At 41.1% G+C, this 15,837-nt stretch overlaps 1 protein-coding gene across 5 annotated transcripts in view; it reads right to left on the reverse strand.

Annotated features, from left to right (window-relative positions):
• Nucleotides 1-15,837, reverse strand: part of CSMD1 (CUB and Sushi multiple domains 1) — a 2,004,702-nt gene that overhangs the window by 125,910 nt on the left and 1,862,955 nt on the right. For all 5 annotated transcript variants that reach the window (XM_053900776.1, XM_053900775.1, XM_053900774.1 and 2 more), the window contains 2 exons: nucleotides 13,327-13,473; nucleotides 7,895-8,083 (listed from right to left, as the gene is read on the reverse strand). In XM_053900776.1, the coding sequence (XP_053756751.1) occupies nucleotides 7,895-8,083; nucleotides 13,327-13,473 (336 nt within the window). The remainder of the gene's footprint in view (nucleotides 1-7,894; nucleotides 8,084-13,326; nucleotides 13,474-15,837) is intronic.

Raw genomic sequence — 15,837 nt, forward strand, 5'->3', positions numbered from 1 at the left:
TTGAAATTGCCAAGGTCCAATCACTCAAATCCTTTATAAAGAGATCGGGGCAAATGCGGGGGGGGGTTGGCAGATTTGGGCTGTGTGAAGTATGTGGATTCATAACCTAATAACTTCAACTGTATCTGGCATGGTGACTATAACCTATATTCGTACATATCCGTATTTTCTTATATATTATAATAGGTAATTTGGAATTTAAAAAACACATTACGTTAAATTTCTAGAAACACTGCCTTATTATCATGACACAGAGGAGCTTGACCATTTCATAGAAGCAAATAAATAGGCACATGAGTAAAAATCAAGCCAAGAGTCATAATTACCTTATGAGCGTTTTATGCTCATAAGAACAATTATTAAGATTTACAAAATAACTCAAGCTCTATGGCAGGACACTGAATATATCTTCCTAATTTTTGATATGTTGCTATTTTTATACTTTTTAATGTTTGCTTATTTTTGAGAGAGAGACAGAGCACAAGCAGGAGAAGGGCAGACAGGCAGACGCAAGAATCCAAAGCAGGCTCCAGGCTCCGAGCTGTCAGCGCAGAGCCTGACACGGGGCTCGAACCCACGAACCGTGAGATCATGACCCGAGCCGAAGTCGGACACCTAACTGACTGAGCTACCTACGTGCCCCAATAACGTTGCTATTTTTGAAAACTAAAAAAGGAACAGTTGCCTTCTGAAAGATGCCCTTTCAAAGGGCATCAGTAATGTTTAGGGTACATGCAGGATCGAATGGAAATAGCATAGATTTCTGTGTCAAACACATGGGTTCCAACCCCATCTCAAAGGTTCAGTCTGTGTGTTGCTGGGAAGGGTCCCCTCTGAGCACTGCAATCCGTAGAGACAGAAGAGCTGGGAAGACAAAACGCAGCTCCTACAGGACTCACAGATCTACCCAAGCCGTTTCCCTCATCCGCCCAGCTTGTCCCCCACAGGTAACCTTTACCTGAGCAAATACAGCCTTCCTGGCAGTTCTACTCTGCGAGGCATCTAGGTTTCTCTATCTTCCAGTTCTGACTTCACAAACAGAAGCTTAATCGTGTAATTTGGGAGAAAGATCGTATTTCCTACTCTTCGTTGCATGCAAAACGCGAGCAGAGCATTAAACGATAGTCAATGTCAACCCCAAGCTAAAGCTGCAGCTTACAAAAGACCCTGAGAACCCAAGCTTTAAAAACAGAAAGAGAGAGAGAGAGAGAGAGAGAGAGAGAGAGAGAGAGAGAGAGAGAGTGTCAAAAGACTAAGCGATAGAGAACAAACTGAGGGTTGCTGGAGGGGAGGTGGGCAGGGGAGGGGCCAGATGGGGGAGGGGCTGAGGAGGGCACTTGTTGGGCTGAGTTGTAGGTAAGTGATGGATCCCTGAATTCTCCTCCTGAAACCAGTACTACACTGGTAACTAACTTGAATTTAAACAAAAACTTGAAACGAACAAAAAGAATTACCATAAAATTTATATTATGTAAAAGAAGAAAACACAAAATGGCTGCTGGGAGCTGTTCTCTCTCTCGAACAGGGGAAACTCGAAAGCGGTTCCCTGTGATGCACCAGTTTACCTGGGCCTTTGAGATAATGCAGAAAATTTCAGTTCTAATTCAGGCTTCCCTTCAAGATGAATGAGATCAGTGTATTGATAATGGAAACAGCTGCTTGGCAGAGTTTCTTGCTTTAAGGCAGGAAATGAAGCCTGAAGGACAGAAGATATGCCTGACTTTATCACGGAGGATATGAACCAATACAGATTTTCTAAGAAAAATAATTTAAAAGGTCAGGCAACAGGAGAAACACAACCTGAAGTTCTCTGAAAACCAATAAATACATCTTGCCTCCCACATTTTTTTTCACTCACAGGTGATCCCCACTATTTGTTTAATCCTGTCCAGAATTTTCTAAATGCTAATTACAAGCCATTATGTTATCTTGGAAGAGGCCTCGCTCTGGGAGAGGACAGTCCAGAGCTGTGACCTTGGCTCAATCTCTTGTGAGTCACAGGATCCTGGCTAAGCCTGGAGAAGGTCCCTCATGCCCTCTTCCAGACCTAACAATAAGATAGCACTGACCCAAGTGTTGAAGACTGATTCTAAGTTACTTCTTTAACCCTCGCAACAATCCTGAGGGCTAGATATTAAAATTCCCGCTTTACCTTGCAGGCAACAGGTTTAGAGTGATAAGGACTCTCACAACATCAGGGACGTTTTTTTTCCTCTGAAAATTCTGTGTGTCTAAGATGCCACTGGCAAAAAGTCAGCGAAAACAGGAGAAAACAAAACAAATTCCGGCATTAGGTCATCTTTAAAGGGGGAAAAAAAATCACTCTCGAATGCATGTCTTATAAGGTCATAGATTTATGGACTTGGGACATTCAAAACATTTACCAAATGCTATAGGTGACAAAAGCATTTGGCTGGGTGCCCTGGGGACCATAGCACAGATATAGTTTACAGGGTCAGCAGCTGGGGACCTGGAAAGGAATGACCTCAACACTCCAGGCTTTGATGTTGCTTATTTATCAAAACGCAAGTGTTAAATATTTTAGTAAACGTGTCAAAGTATTATTGTAGACAATTAAAAAAATTAAAGAGACCAATACCATCATGAAGTTAGGAAAGGTATAAATTGTGTTTCTTCTTCTGTAAGATTACAAGGAGTGCTGTTCAAATCACTGAGAAAACTTTTTTTTAAATCTTTAGTTTTTGAGAGGCAGACAGAGCACGAGCAGGGGAGGGGCAGAGAGAGAGGGAGACCCAGGATCTGAAGCAGGCTCCAGGCTCCGAGCTGTCGGCACAGAGCCCGACGCGGGGCTCAAACTCCTGAACTGCAAGGTCATGAGGCAAGCAGCCGAGGTCTGATGCTCAACCGCCTGAGCCGCCCAGGAGCCCCGAGTCCACCATTTTCAAATAAGAATAATTAAAATAACCACGATGATCTCTGAATCTGGTAGAAGTCTTAAAATACTTCAACGTTCGCACCACTAATTAAGTCCCCAATTATCTCCAAGACCTCTGATAGGGTGGGCTACAGGATTTACAGCCGCTGGTGACGCAATGTGCCACCCGGTTCCACGTCTCGGATAGGGCTTGTTCTGTGGTGGAGGTAATTCAGTTTGAAACTTACGGCAGCACGTGCACTTTTTAGTCATAATTTTATTCATTTGATTTGGTCCCTCCGGAGCCTACAGAGTAGTGTCTTGTCTCGTGGAAAACAAACAATGACGTGCCCGATATCTTGAATGAATGCAACTGCGGCACCCTTGCTGATAAGGGTAGGACTCAGTCTTCCTGGAGCGCCAGCCTGGACTGGGGCACAGCGTTCCCACAGCCACCCGGCAGGCAGCGCATCAGAACTGGCCCCGTGAGCCTCCTTCCCTCCCGGGGCCCATATGCAGTGAGTCATATCGCAAGACTCCCAGCAAAGGAAACCAAAATACAGGTCGCCGCAGACGCCTCTTCCCAACCCTTGACATGCTCTGCCAAGAAGACAGTTACCTGTTTCCTCACAGACCTGTCTCCACCGTATTTCCAAGGACTCGACCACTGCCCCGCACACAGTGCAGACTTCTAGGCCCCCCTGAATCCCAGACAAGACTCTGTCCCACCTGCCGCCAGGCAACTACCACACCCGTCTTTCTAAAATGCAGGTATGACTGTACCTTGTGATCAGAGCCCACAGCTCTCCAATACATTGGCATCGACCTCAGGAGAGGCCGTGAAAGCCACGTAAACTTGCAGGCAGGGCCTTCCGCGCGGGGCCCTGCCTGCTGCTCCATGTTTTCTTCACTCCCTGCAAATTCCAACCCGCGTGTCCAGTGACGGGAAAAATATCCCTGGTCTTCGCTACGACTTCTACTCAGTGCACGTCTGCTCTCGCTGAATGCCACACTGAACTGTACTTACTGACTCCCAAGTCTGTGTCTCCCGCTGGACCATCAGAGATTAAAGGGTCGGGAATGTGCCTCGGTACGTGCAGTGCCTAATCCAGAGACACGTTTGGGTTGAACTGGAAGTGGGTGTAGAGTCCTTAATGCTTGTCTCAGGTTTTACTCCTGCCACCTATGACCCTGAGCTACAAACACAGTCGTGATGAGCGTCACTCTGCGTCTGTCTGAAAACAGACATGTCACGAGTTGTATACTCGTGGTGTAAACATATATAGTATGACTATATCTCTACTTCAATTTGTAAGAGCATGTTTGAAAGTTCTGTAGTTTCTGGAGGTAAAAACTTGTACCTTTATGCTAGTTGTGCAAGCTGTTTTCCTGTATAGAATTCAGAGCATTTTAAAGAAAAAGCTCACCCAGTCTTTAACTTCATGATCTACAGTGATGAACTGTCAACAATTCAGCATTGTTAGATGGCGATAATCCACCACTATATTAACTCTCTTTGGACCAAAATATTGTTTAAAAAAAAAAACAACAAAACTTGAAATTATCCTCAATTATCATAAAACTGAACGTGAAAATTTCTCTAAATAGAATATATTTCCCACTGTAAATTTAAATTATAAATAAATAAAAATACCAACAACCAAGTCGAAAATAGGTTTCCCTTAGTATTTGTATTTTACCACTGAAGGAAAATCCCAATAAATGTAGGATAATCTTGTGTTTTATTTTTCAAGTATTTTCAAATTTAGCCTAAAACAATCTTTTTGATGTTACAATTGTTGGTAAGTTTTCTCTGATCCTACTTTTTAGAGGCATCCATCTAAAAAGATTTCTATATGCACCTGAAGGAGGATGCTGTTTAATTAATGATATGTAACTTAGGTCATGATATATGTGATGGTAATTGCCATAATTTATCAATCTCTTTTCATGGTTAGGCTGTGATTCTCTTGAAGGGAGGAAACATTCATTTTGTTTCCTTACAGCCGAGCACAAACAAATACTCAATATTTATGGGTGGATAGGAGACTCCTCTTAGCCTAACACAGAAAAGAATAGACGATTTAATATGTGAGAGGAATAATCCACAAAGTCTCCACCTGGCTAGACGAAAAACAAGCCCATGGCTTTCTATGAAGTCAGGTGAGTGTTTATATTATGTGAAAGTTTTACATTCTATAAGCAACACAAGGAAAGGGAATAATTAATGCTGAACACATCAAATTGGCCCCTCTTAAATACTGTTAACAATTACACACTTACGTCTCATATTAAATTCACCTAAATCAACTCTAATGGCCCTTGAATCATGCGTAAACGACCTTTAGGGTAGAAAGTGCCAATATATGTTACAAAGCTTACTCTATTCAAAATTTTATCATCCTTTCTCAATGGCCTTCATTTAACTGTAAAACCATTTCTACTATTTATTTTAAAGATTTAATTTTATTTTTAAATGATAAAAACGCTATGTAATTGTACTGCATCATTTAAATGTCTTTCAAAAAGCTTTCTTTTTTTAAAAAAAGTTTATTTATTTTGAAAGAGAGGGTGCATGAGTGTGAGTGGGGTAAGGGCAGGCAGAGAGAGAGAGAGAGAGAGAGAGAGAGAGAGAGAGAGAGAATCCCAAGTAGGCTCCATACTCAATGCAGGGCTTGAACCCATGAACCAAGAGATCATGACCTGAGCCAAAACCAAGAGTCGGATGCTTAACCAACCAAGCCACCCAGGTGCCCCTCAAAAAGCTTACTTTCTACCATGGTTTTTATTTTTAAATATTACAGCCTCACATATGATGACATATATTGTATGTTATTATAATTAAGGTGCTATTTTGTACAAATTTTAGATACCTATGACTAAAAGATAAAAGATGTTTCCAGAGTAAATGAAATCAAATACCAAAAATATAGATTACCTCTAGAACCGGTGCCCGCAAGACTTTTCACAATAGAAGTCCTTTCAGCAGAAAACAATTTGATTCCAACGCTGAAGTTTGGGCAGAAGGTCTGGATTCTGGGTCAACATTTTTATGATTATTGAGAAGTCACATTACCTTTTATGTGTTTCAGTTCCAAATACTTTAACACAAGTAAAGTGCAGGAGATTATTCTTAAGTGCCCTCCAGGTTTTAGGAGTCATAGTTTAGGAAGAAAGACCACCATCATACTGACTGCCTGGTTAACAGAAGACTTAATAAAAAGTGTAGAAAACTGGATTTGTGGGAGGAAGATGATACTTCATGGAGACATGTTATGATTTGAGAATGCAATCACTTGGGGCCTTGATCTCCCAGAAGAAATCTCAAGGAAGACGATCTGATTTCCCACCGCCAAGGGCGTTGTGGGATTCCAACAGCCCCCACCGCAGCATCATTGCGTCTGGGTTCTGCACAACGCAAGCAACACACAGCACGATCACCTTCACTCAGGTCCCTCAGCCCAAACAGCACGTATTCCCGAAGGATCTGGCCTCTGGTGCCCTGTTTCTGCGTCATTTAATTCAGCCTCGAACAGTTCCGCTGAGGGAGGAAATGGAAGCCGGAGAGAGAGGTCACGGCGTATCAGCAAAACAGCCTGCAGACACTGTCCTCTTCCTGTCGGCCATTCGTGGCTGGAGCAGCCACGTGTCCAGCCGCACAGGGGTTTCCAGAAGTCCTCACAGAGCAGGAAGATGGACCCGCCCAGGCCTCGGGTGTCGCCCCTCCCGTGTCCCTCTCACCACACCAAGGTCTCTCCCCGTGCCTTTGAGTGCTGTTTACTTTGACGGCAGCTTCCACCTGGGCTCTCCTTTGTGACTCAGACTCTAGAGGTCCTGATTCTGGAATTTCTGCCCATGCTGATCCACCCCTCCCTTCCTTGTCCGCTTTGGGGGTTCGGGCACGACTATCGCCACGTGCATTCTTCCCCTGTGCTAATGACACATAGCCCCCCCGGGGCTACACTCTGGGCAATAGAATCTGTGTCACAGACAGAGTAACAGAGCATTTAAAGAAAATGAGAATCACTTCTTTTGAAAGAAAAAAATAATACTCTTTAAAAAATAAAAAGAAAGAAAGAAAGAAAGAAAGAAAGAAAGAAAGAAAGAAAGAAAAAGTACTCTTTTAAAGAACCAAATCATCATTCCTAATGAAAGAAGCTGTTAGAACTTTGTGTGTGTCTTATATTTACAAAGAATTTTAGTAGCTAGAACATCAGTAATGCAAGCTAAGTGTCTGATTAACTCCTTGTGGTCAAGGACACATATATTTAGTGTGATAAATATCCATTATTGTCTCACAGAGCAATACCAGAAAGTCTAATATCTATGAAAAAAAAAAACAGAAAAAAGGAAACCAATATGAGGCTCCATTCATAAATCATAATTAGCTCTCAAAGACCAATATATTTCGTTATGAATATAAATCTCGATAAGACAAAACTATGAAAATTTCATGACTTCAAAGCCTTCAATTAAAATGAAAATGACTTGTTTGAAATTTGATTTTTATGCGTACGACAGATAAAATACCAAAAAAGGCATGAAATATTGAAATCAACTTTAATAAGCCCTAAATTCAAATGACCAAAAGAAAATGAAATATGCGGCATATGGCTCAACGAATGGGTTTTTAATCTAAATTTTTTAAAAAGGGGGCTTTAGTAATTGATTTTTTAATTAATACAACTGTCAAGAAAAACTCTTTGGAATCTAAATTGAATAACGTATTTTTTACTTCAAAATGCGGTACAAGTAAGGATGAGGATAACTCTACGCAGCATCTAGTGACTGTTCAACCGTCCTCTGAACTCGGGCTGGAAAAAGCTAAATCAAGCCTAGTGTAAATGTCAGAAATGTTTGCCTGGTCTGTGGAAAGTTTAATTTGTACTTCTATGAACCCATATTCCATTCTTCCTTACCTTTTAGCCATAGTCACCGCTTCAGTAATTGTCAAAATGTGGTGGAAATAAGACCACTAAATTTAATTCGAGTTGGGGGAAGAAAAAGCACATCTCTTACCCTGGCAGAGCGGGGCGAGAGAATCCCACTGATACATGCCAACTGGGTTCCGTCTACAGGTTGCGTTGCTGTGGCCGATCATGCGATACCCAGGCTTGCAAAAATAATGCACTTGACTTCCAACCGCCCCCGTGGTCCTGTTGAAAATGCCTCCATTCTTCGGAGTGTGGGTCAGGCTGCAGTAGGGTGCTAGGGACACACAAACACACACAGATGTAAACAGATACATAGGCACTGCTGCAGTTCCTCGATGAGAGCGACATACACGAGGTATCTTTATTGTTTAAGTACTGGGAAATCAAGCACCAATATGTCGACTTGGTCTAAAACACATCCCCAGATACCAAAGTCTGGCAAGGGTAAGGGGCAACAGGAAGTCTCATTCGTTGGCTGTGGGAATACAAAATGGCCACTTCAGAAGATGGTGGCAGTTCCTTACAAAACTAAAATTCTCTCGCTCAGAGAACTTAAAAATGTATGTGCACACATCCAAAAAACCCTACACATAAATGTTTACAGCAGCTTGATTCATAATTGCTGGAACTTGGAAGCAACCAAGGGGCCCTTCAGTAGGTGACAGATCAATAAACTGCGGTCCATCCGGACAATGGAATATTCTTCAGCAAAAAGAAATGAACCATCAAGCCATGAAAAGACATGAAGGAACCTTACATGCGTATCACTCCGTGAAAGAAACCAGTTTGAAAAGGCTACATACTGTGTGATCCCAACTATGTGATCATCTGGAAAAGGCAAAACTAGAGAGACGCTAAAAAGTCAGTGGTTGCCAAGGGCCAAAGAGCGGGATGTACAAACAAGTGGAGAGTAGAAGATTTTTAGGGCAGTGAGACCACCATGTATGACACTGTAATGATGGATACACTCCAGGATACATTGGTCCACACCCACAGAACGTACAACACCAAGGGTGACCCTAACGTAAGCCACGGACTCTGGGTGATAATGACATGTGTGCGTAGGTTCACTAATTATAACAAATGCACCATGTGGTGGGGATGTTGATAACGGGGGAGGCCTGCGTTGTGCTTGTGGGGGTAGGGGGTACGTGGGAAGTCTCTGTATCATTTCCTCAGTTTTGCTATGTTACGAACCTGAAACTACTCTGAAAAAATAAAGTCTAAAAAAACAAACAAACAAAAACAAACAACAACAACAACAACAACAACAAAAACACAACAAATTTCCCAAAGCCCAGAGCCAAGGTTCAATCTCTTATTTTGAAGTTTAGATTGCATGCAATTGCTACCCAGAGTGAAGGGAGATCTCGACTTTCTGGCTAAAATATTGTAAGGAAATACATGGAAAAATCAAACTGAATTCCCTCACTCATCCTTTTAAAGCTAACCCACTTAAATAAGCTTACTGACCACCAGAATTAGAAATGGTAAGGTCCAGTACTGGCCACCTTATGTGAAACAAAACAATTCTCAAAAAAAAAGGAAAAGTATCCAAAAAAAAGGAAAAATAGAAGATTGTAACATTTTGCAATTACAGCCATTAACTTTTTCCTTGTCACTGTGGCTAAGTGGATCTTGTGCATTGCACGGTGATGTAGACATTAAGCTTCTTTCTAACATATTCTAACATATGGGATTCGAATACAATCTGAAGAAAATGCACTACTCCAGGTCAATAAAAATCTTACAAGAGCTTTAATCACCGCCTTTGAAGGAACTTTTTTAAAATGGAGGACAAGCATTTGTTAAAATAAAACAGTCTTACCTACACAGAATATAACATTTCAAAGGCTGAAAACTGACATCTTATTTATTCATTTAGAGAAAGAATGTATTCTTATTCTTACAAGACCAGTTTCGTTGCAGCGTATAATCCTACTAAGTCCCTTCAGATAAATTAAAACAATAAAATTAAGACAGTAGTGAAGTTCTGGAAATGTGTTTCCTTTTGAAAGAAGAGGTTTAAATGTCCTCCTTCCCCGTGGGGGTTCCATAAAGAACACACATACAGGTCTGAATGCTTAATGTTGAACCTTTCCCTGGAAATAAATTCAGAAGCAACTTTTTGAAGGTTTTATATCATAGCGTTGCCCAGAAGCAATGTCTATGTGTCCAACCATGATCCTGTGAGAAGCATCCTCAGAGAATATTCTCAGCTGGATGATCGTCTGAAATACCATTTCATTTTTTTTAATGGACTCTTTTTTATTAAGTTAAAATTCACTAACTATTGTGAGAAACTTGTGATTCACTGCCCTATTTGCCGTGCCATTTTCCATGTCCTCCTTCTACACTAAATTTTGTAAGTTTTGAATCAACAGAGATGTTTATTTTAGAAAAGGAATAAGGCACCCTGGCCTTCAGCTGCAAAAACAAAACAAAACGAAACAAAAAGATAATTTATAGGAAGAAGGAGCAGACTGTAAAACCCTGTTCCAACGGTAGAGATGAGATAACATCTGAAATGTCCCTGAAGGGACAGGGAGACCTCAGAATTCACTGCATATTACCTGTGATTTTTGTCACAGTTCATTCTGTTAAGGGATATAATGCGCAAGATTGTCTAACTCCGTAGAGTCTGAAAACTGTCCATTTTCTCTTCTCTTTACTATGTTCTTTTCTATTGCCAGACTCTCAAAATATCTCCTTTCCTCACTCACCTAGAACAAGATATGCAGGGGCCCTGGGGCAGTGGGCGGGGGGTGTAGAGCACCGAAAAGGGAAAGATTTGGGCATGAGGCCCTGCCTGTTTGATTCCTGGATATAGAAAGACATAATGTGCAATCACCAAACTCTGTTGGAAAATTGGGGAGGCATCCACTATGGGAGAGGACGGCAAGTTAGATATCTGGGGCTTCTGGGTACATGAGCACCCAGTGTGCATCTTTATCCCAACACAGACGCTCACATGCTTCCTTTAGTACGGAAGGCCCAGCACACCTTGCTGCACTGACTAGAGCCACCTCGCACAGCACTTGCTTTGTCCTTTTTACTTTCAGTTTCAAACTGTGGTGATCACTTGTACTGCTCCTGTGTCCGGATGACCAATACGTCACATGTGTGAGACAGACGGAGGTTCAAGATACGACGTGTGGTCCTATTACAGGCTGGCGCTCCCCGGCCCATGCTGCTATATTTCAGAGAAACGCTCATGCGATCACAGCTCTAGAACCACCGGTGATGAACCCCTAGCAGAAGTAACTCAATCACCAAATCTGTGAAAATCTGTGAAAATCATCTGTCAGATGACATACCCACTGACGAAACAAAAAATTTACAGCCTTCTCTGAAATTCTCCATTTGCCTACTCCCCCAACACAGTTTAACAGAGAACTTATGGCTCAATAATGAACTAAAATATCCTTTGAAAGACAGAATTCAAGGTACAGTCCTATCACCATGCTACTAAGCAATCTGCCAGAGATAGGAGACAGGTGATGTTCACTATGATCTCCCCTGCACTGTCCATTTTTGCACATTGGAAATACATTCAGGCAATTCTAAAGGGCTCAGTGTTTAGTTTTCAAAACAAGGAACATGACGAGCACAAATCCTGTCAGTGCCCTAATACTCTCGTAACTCATTCCAGTGGAAGCAATTTCAACGGTGAGCTCTTTTTTTTTGTTTGTTTTTAAAAAAAAATTTTTTTTTACAACGTTTATTTATTTTTGAGACAGAGAGAGACAGAGCATGAATGGGGGAGGGTCAGAGAGAGGGAGACACAGAATCTGAAACAGGCTCTGGGCTCTGAGCTGTCAGCACAGGGGCCCGATGCGGGGCTCGAACTCACGGACCGCGAGATCGTGACCTGAGCCGAAGTCGGCACTCAACCGACTGAGCCACCCAGGCGCTCCGAGCTCTTTGTTAATAAGCATTTTGAGTAACTACTTGGAGAGAAAGAGGGAGAAATGGAGGTCTGGGTGCGTTTTATTAAACTTCATAAAGGAAGAGAAAGACTTTCAGGCCCACTGTCTGCACATCAAGAGCCTTTTCAAATCTTGATACTTTTTTACGATTTCATATCTCCCAACAAAAGAGCTGAAATCTTACACACTACTAAGACTTTTGGGGGTACCTGGGTGGCTCAGTTGGTTAAGTGCCCAACTCTTGACTTCAGCTCAGGTCATAATCTCATGGCTTATGAGCTCAAGCCCCACATTGGGCTCCGTGCTGACAGTGTGGAGCCTGCTTGGGATTCTCTGTCTCTGTCTCTCTCTCTTTCTGCCTCTCCCTGGCTTCCCTGCTCTCCTTCTCTCAAAATAAACAGACTTAAAAAAAACCAAACTACTATGACTTTTTGCTGTTCCCCCTTCAGGAGGTTTCTCGGCACTGACCATGTAAAATACCAACATAGGAATCAGTAATCCTCTGGTGAATCATCGCTCAATTGAAAGCGTCTAACGGGCTTCTTCCTTAGGGAAATGCACCTCACTTATCACCATGGGATATGGTGGAGTGAGATACTGAAAAAAGTGTATACTTTTTTCTTAGTAATTAAAATATATGAGGAATTTAAATTGTCTGTCTACTGCTTCGGTAGGACAGTATAAACATTAGGTATTAGGTCATATTACAAATGTATGCAGGATTTAGTAGGACATAATTATATTTAGTAGGACATAAATATATTTATGTAGGACATAAATATATTTATGTAGGACATAAATATATTGACTGACTTAATATGAAAAACATAGGCAGAGAATAATTAAAATACATGGGTAAAGGACAAAATGATTTAAATGTTGACAAATAAATATATATGCAAAAATGTATTAATTTTGTAAGTGTTCATATACATATGTATATATATGTGAATAGAGTCTCCAAGTATATAGAGATATACAGATAGATAATCAATAAAAAGACATGCTATTAAGAGATTATTACCACTTATAAAACTAGTAGCAATATGAATATCTCTTCCTGTTTGTTTCCTTAGCATTTAACCCTACTTATATTATGTTACTTTATCTTTTAGAGGAAATGCCTTTGCTTTCCCTAATTCAATTCAAGGTTTTATGATTTTAGCAATAATTTTTAAAATATTACTCAACAAGCAGTGCCTGTGTGGCTTATTCGGTTACATGCCTGGTTTGGGCTCAGGTCACGATCTCATGGTTCATGAGTTTGAGCCCCGCATCAGTCTCTCTGCTGTCAGCACAGAGCCTGCTTCGGATCCTCTGTCTCCCCGACTCTCTTCCCCTCCCCCCTCTTAAAAATAAATAAAAATATAAAAACAATATTAATCAATAAATGGTTTGTTTTCCCGACTGTAGTTTAGAGATCTGTCTCTCTCAGAGCGGTTTCCCATCATATTGTTTCTATGGGAGTTAATCGTTCATCTTTGGGGATTAGGTTTACATTACAAATCTCTACATTACTTTTTTTTAACTAATGCAGATCACTTGTATTAAAAACACCTTTCTGCTAAACTAAACCTCACTTACTAACCTGTATATCGAATCTTGAATCCTTTCTTACTGGTTGCATGATCGGTGGACCAGCGGAGATATAACTGATTACTCCTGCTTGTAAAATTGGATTGTTCAGTGTGGTTCCCACTTAAGACCACTAACAGAGGACTTTGACCAGAAGAACCTAAATGAAACAGAAAGACAAAAAACAGTTCAGGTACGAGCTAGCACCTACAAAATGCAGACTACCTTTAGCTTTTTTACTAAATTTATGGGTCCAAATGTACAATATACAGCTATTCATTTCCCAAACACAGAGTTCCAAATTAATAAAGCAGCAAATATATTCCCTGATTAAAAAACAACAAGCAAGAGCCAATCAAAATACTTGCACATTTTTAACACGTAACACATAGATCATATGAACCTTGCCTATAAAGCAGGAACGACTGAAATAAAAGTAATTTTTATCATCATTTGTATTGACAGTATGGTAAGCGTACGGGGAAATAGAAACTTTCATGCAATGATGTAGAAGTAGAATCACTTTGGAGAATAATTTGGTAACATCCAGGAAAACTGAGGATTTACTTATATTTCTATAAACTTCAGCACCTGTGCGCGAGTACTATTTCCACAGCCAAACCTTTGTTCTGGTATTGTTCTGTATGGGGAAACCTACATCCTAACTAATACTTTGGAATTTTAGAAAAGAATTTAAAGTGCCATGGAAAGGAATTCTATACACATTTGAAATTAATAAACTAGATAACATGGATCAGCATAGATGATTCTTTAAACAGCATACTGATGACTAAAGAAATCTATTTGCAGATAAATATGATAGCAATTGTGTAAAAATTCCAAAGTGGACCGAAGATAAAGTACGTGTGTCTGTAGAGAGATAGGAGATGATATAGATAGAGATACATAGTTAGATGACAGAGAGATAGAGAGACAGACAGACCGATAGATGGACAGACAGAGATAGAGCATTAACCATAAAACATGGACAAGCATGTCCCCGCTTCACAATACCGTTTCATGCTAGGAGAGGTACATGTGGTATTGGATATGGGCGGGGCCCCTAAATTCCTTTTTTTTTTAAATATAATTTATTGTCAAATTGGTTTCCATACAGCACCCAGTGCTCATCCCAACAGGTGCCCTACTCAATGCCCATCACCCACCCTGCCCTCCCTCCCACCCCCATCAACCCTCAGTTTGTTCTCAGTCCTTAAGAGTCTCTTATGGTTTGCCTCCCTCCCTCTCTGTAACTATTTTTCCTCCGTCCCCTCCCCCATGGTCTTCTGTTAAGTTTCTCAGGATCCACATAGGAGTGAAAAAATATGGTACCTGTCTTTCTCTGCCTGACTTATTTCACTTAGCGTTAACACTCTCCAGTTCCATCCACGTTGCTACAAAAGGCCGTATTTCATTCTTTCTTACTGCCATGTAGTATTGCCTTGTGTATATAAACCACATCTTCTTTATCCATTCATCAGTTGATGGACATTTGGGCTTTTTCCACAATTTGGCTATTGTTGAGAGTGCTGCTATAAACATTGGGGTACCAGTGCCCCTGTGCATCAGCACTCCTGTATCCCTTGGGTAAATTCCTAGCAGTGCTAGCTGGGTCATAGGGTAGATCTATTTTTAATTTTTTGAGGAACCTCCACACTGTTTTCCAGAGCGGCTGCACCAGTGGGCATTCCCACCAACAGTGCAAGAGGGTTCCCGTATCTCCACATCCTCTCCAGCATCTGTAGTCTCCCGATTTGTTCATTTCAGCCACTCTGACCGGTGTGAGGTGGTATGTCAGTGTGGTTTTGATTTGTATTTCTCTGATGAGGAGTGACGCTGAGCATCTTTTCATGTGTCTGTTGGCCATCTGGATGTCTTCTTAGAGAAGTGTCTATTCATGTCTTCTGCCCTAAATTTCTTCGTACTCCTTGCCTCTTTAAAAAATCAGAGCCTAAGGTAACTTTGACAAAATCCTAAAATTAATTACATTAAGAAATGAGTCCATATGTGTATTTTTTCACCTTCTTGTACATTTGAAACAATTAAATTTTTTTTAACATTTATTCATTTTTGAGAGACAGAGAGAGACAGAGCATGAGTGGGGAAGGGGAAGAGAGAGAAGGAGACACAGAATCTGAAGCAGGCTCCAGGCTTCGAGCTGTCAGCTCAGAGCCCACCGCGGGGCTTGAACTCACGAACTGCAAGATCGTGACCTGAGCCAAAGCTGGACGCTCAACCGACTGAGCCACCCAGGCGCCCCACACATTTGAAATTTTTAAATATTCAAGAAACAAACTTACTATCTAACACATAGTTAATAGAAACAAGTGCAACTAGGTATTTATCCAAGGGATCCAGGTGGGCTGTTTCGAAGGGGCACATGCACCCCAATGTTTATAGCAGTGCTATCAACAACAGCCAAAGTATGGAGAGAGGCCAAATGTCCATCAAGGGATGAATGGATAAAGAAGAGATGGTATACATATACAATGGAGTATTATTCAGGAATCAAAAAGATGAAATC

The sequence above is a fragment of the Panthera pardus genome, unplaced genomic scaffold, assembly GCF_024362965.1.
Source record: "Panthera pardus isolate Hobbes unplaced genomic scaffold, ASM2436296v1 HiC_scaffold_13, whole genome shotgun sequence".
Lineage (NCBI taxonomy): Eukaryota > Metazoa > Chordata > Mammalia > Carnivora > Felidae > Panthera > Panthera pardus.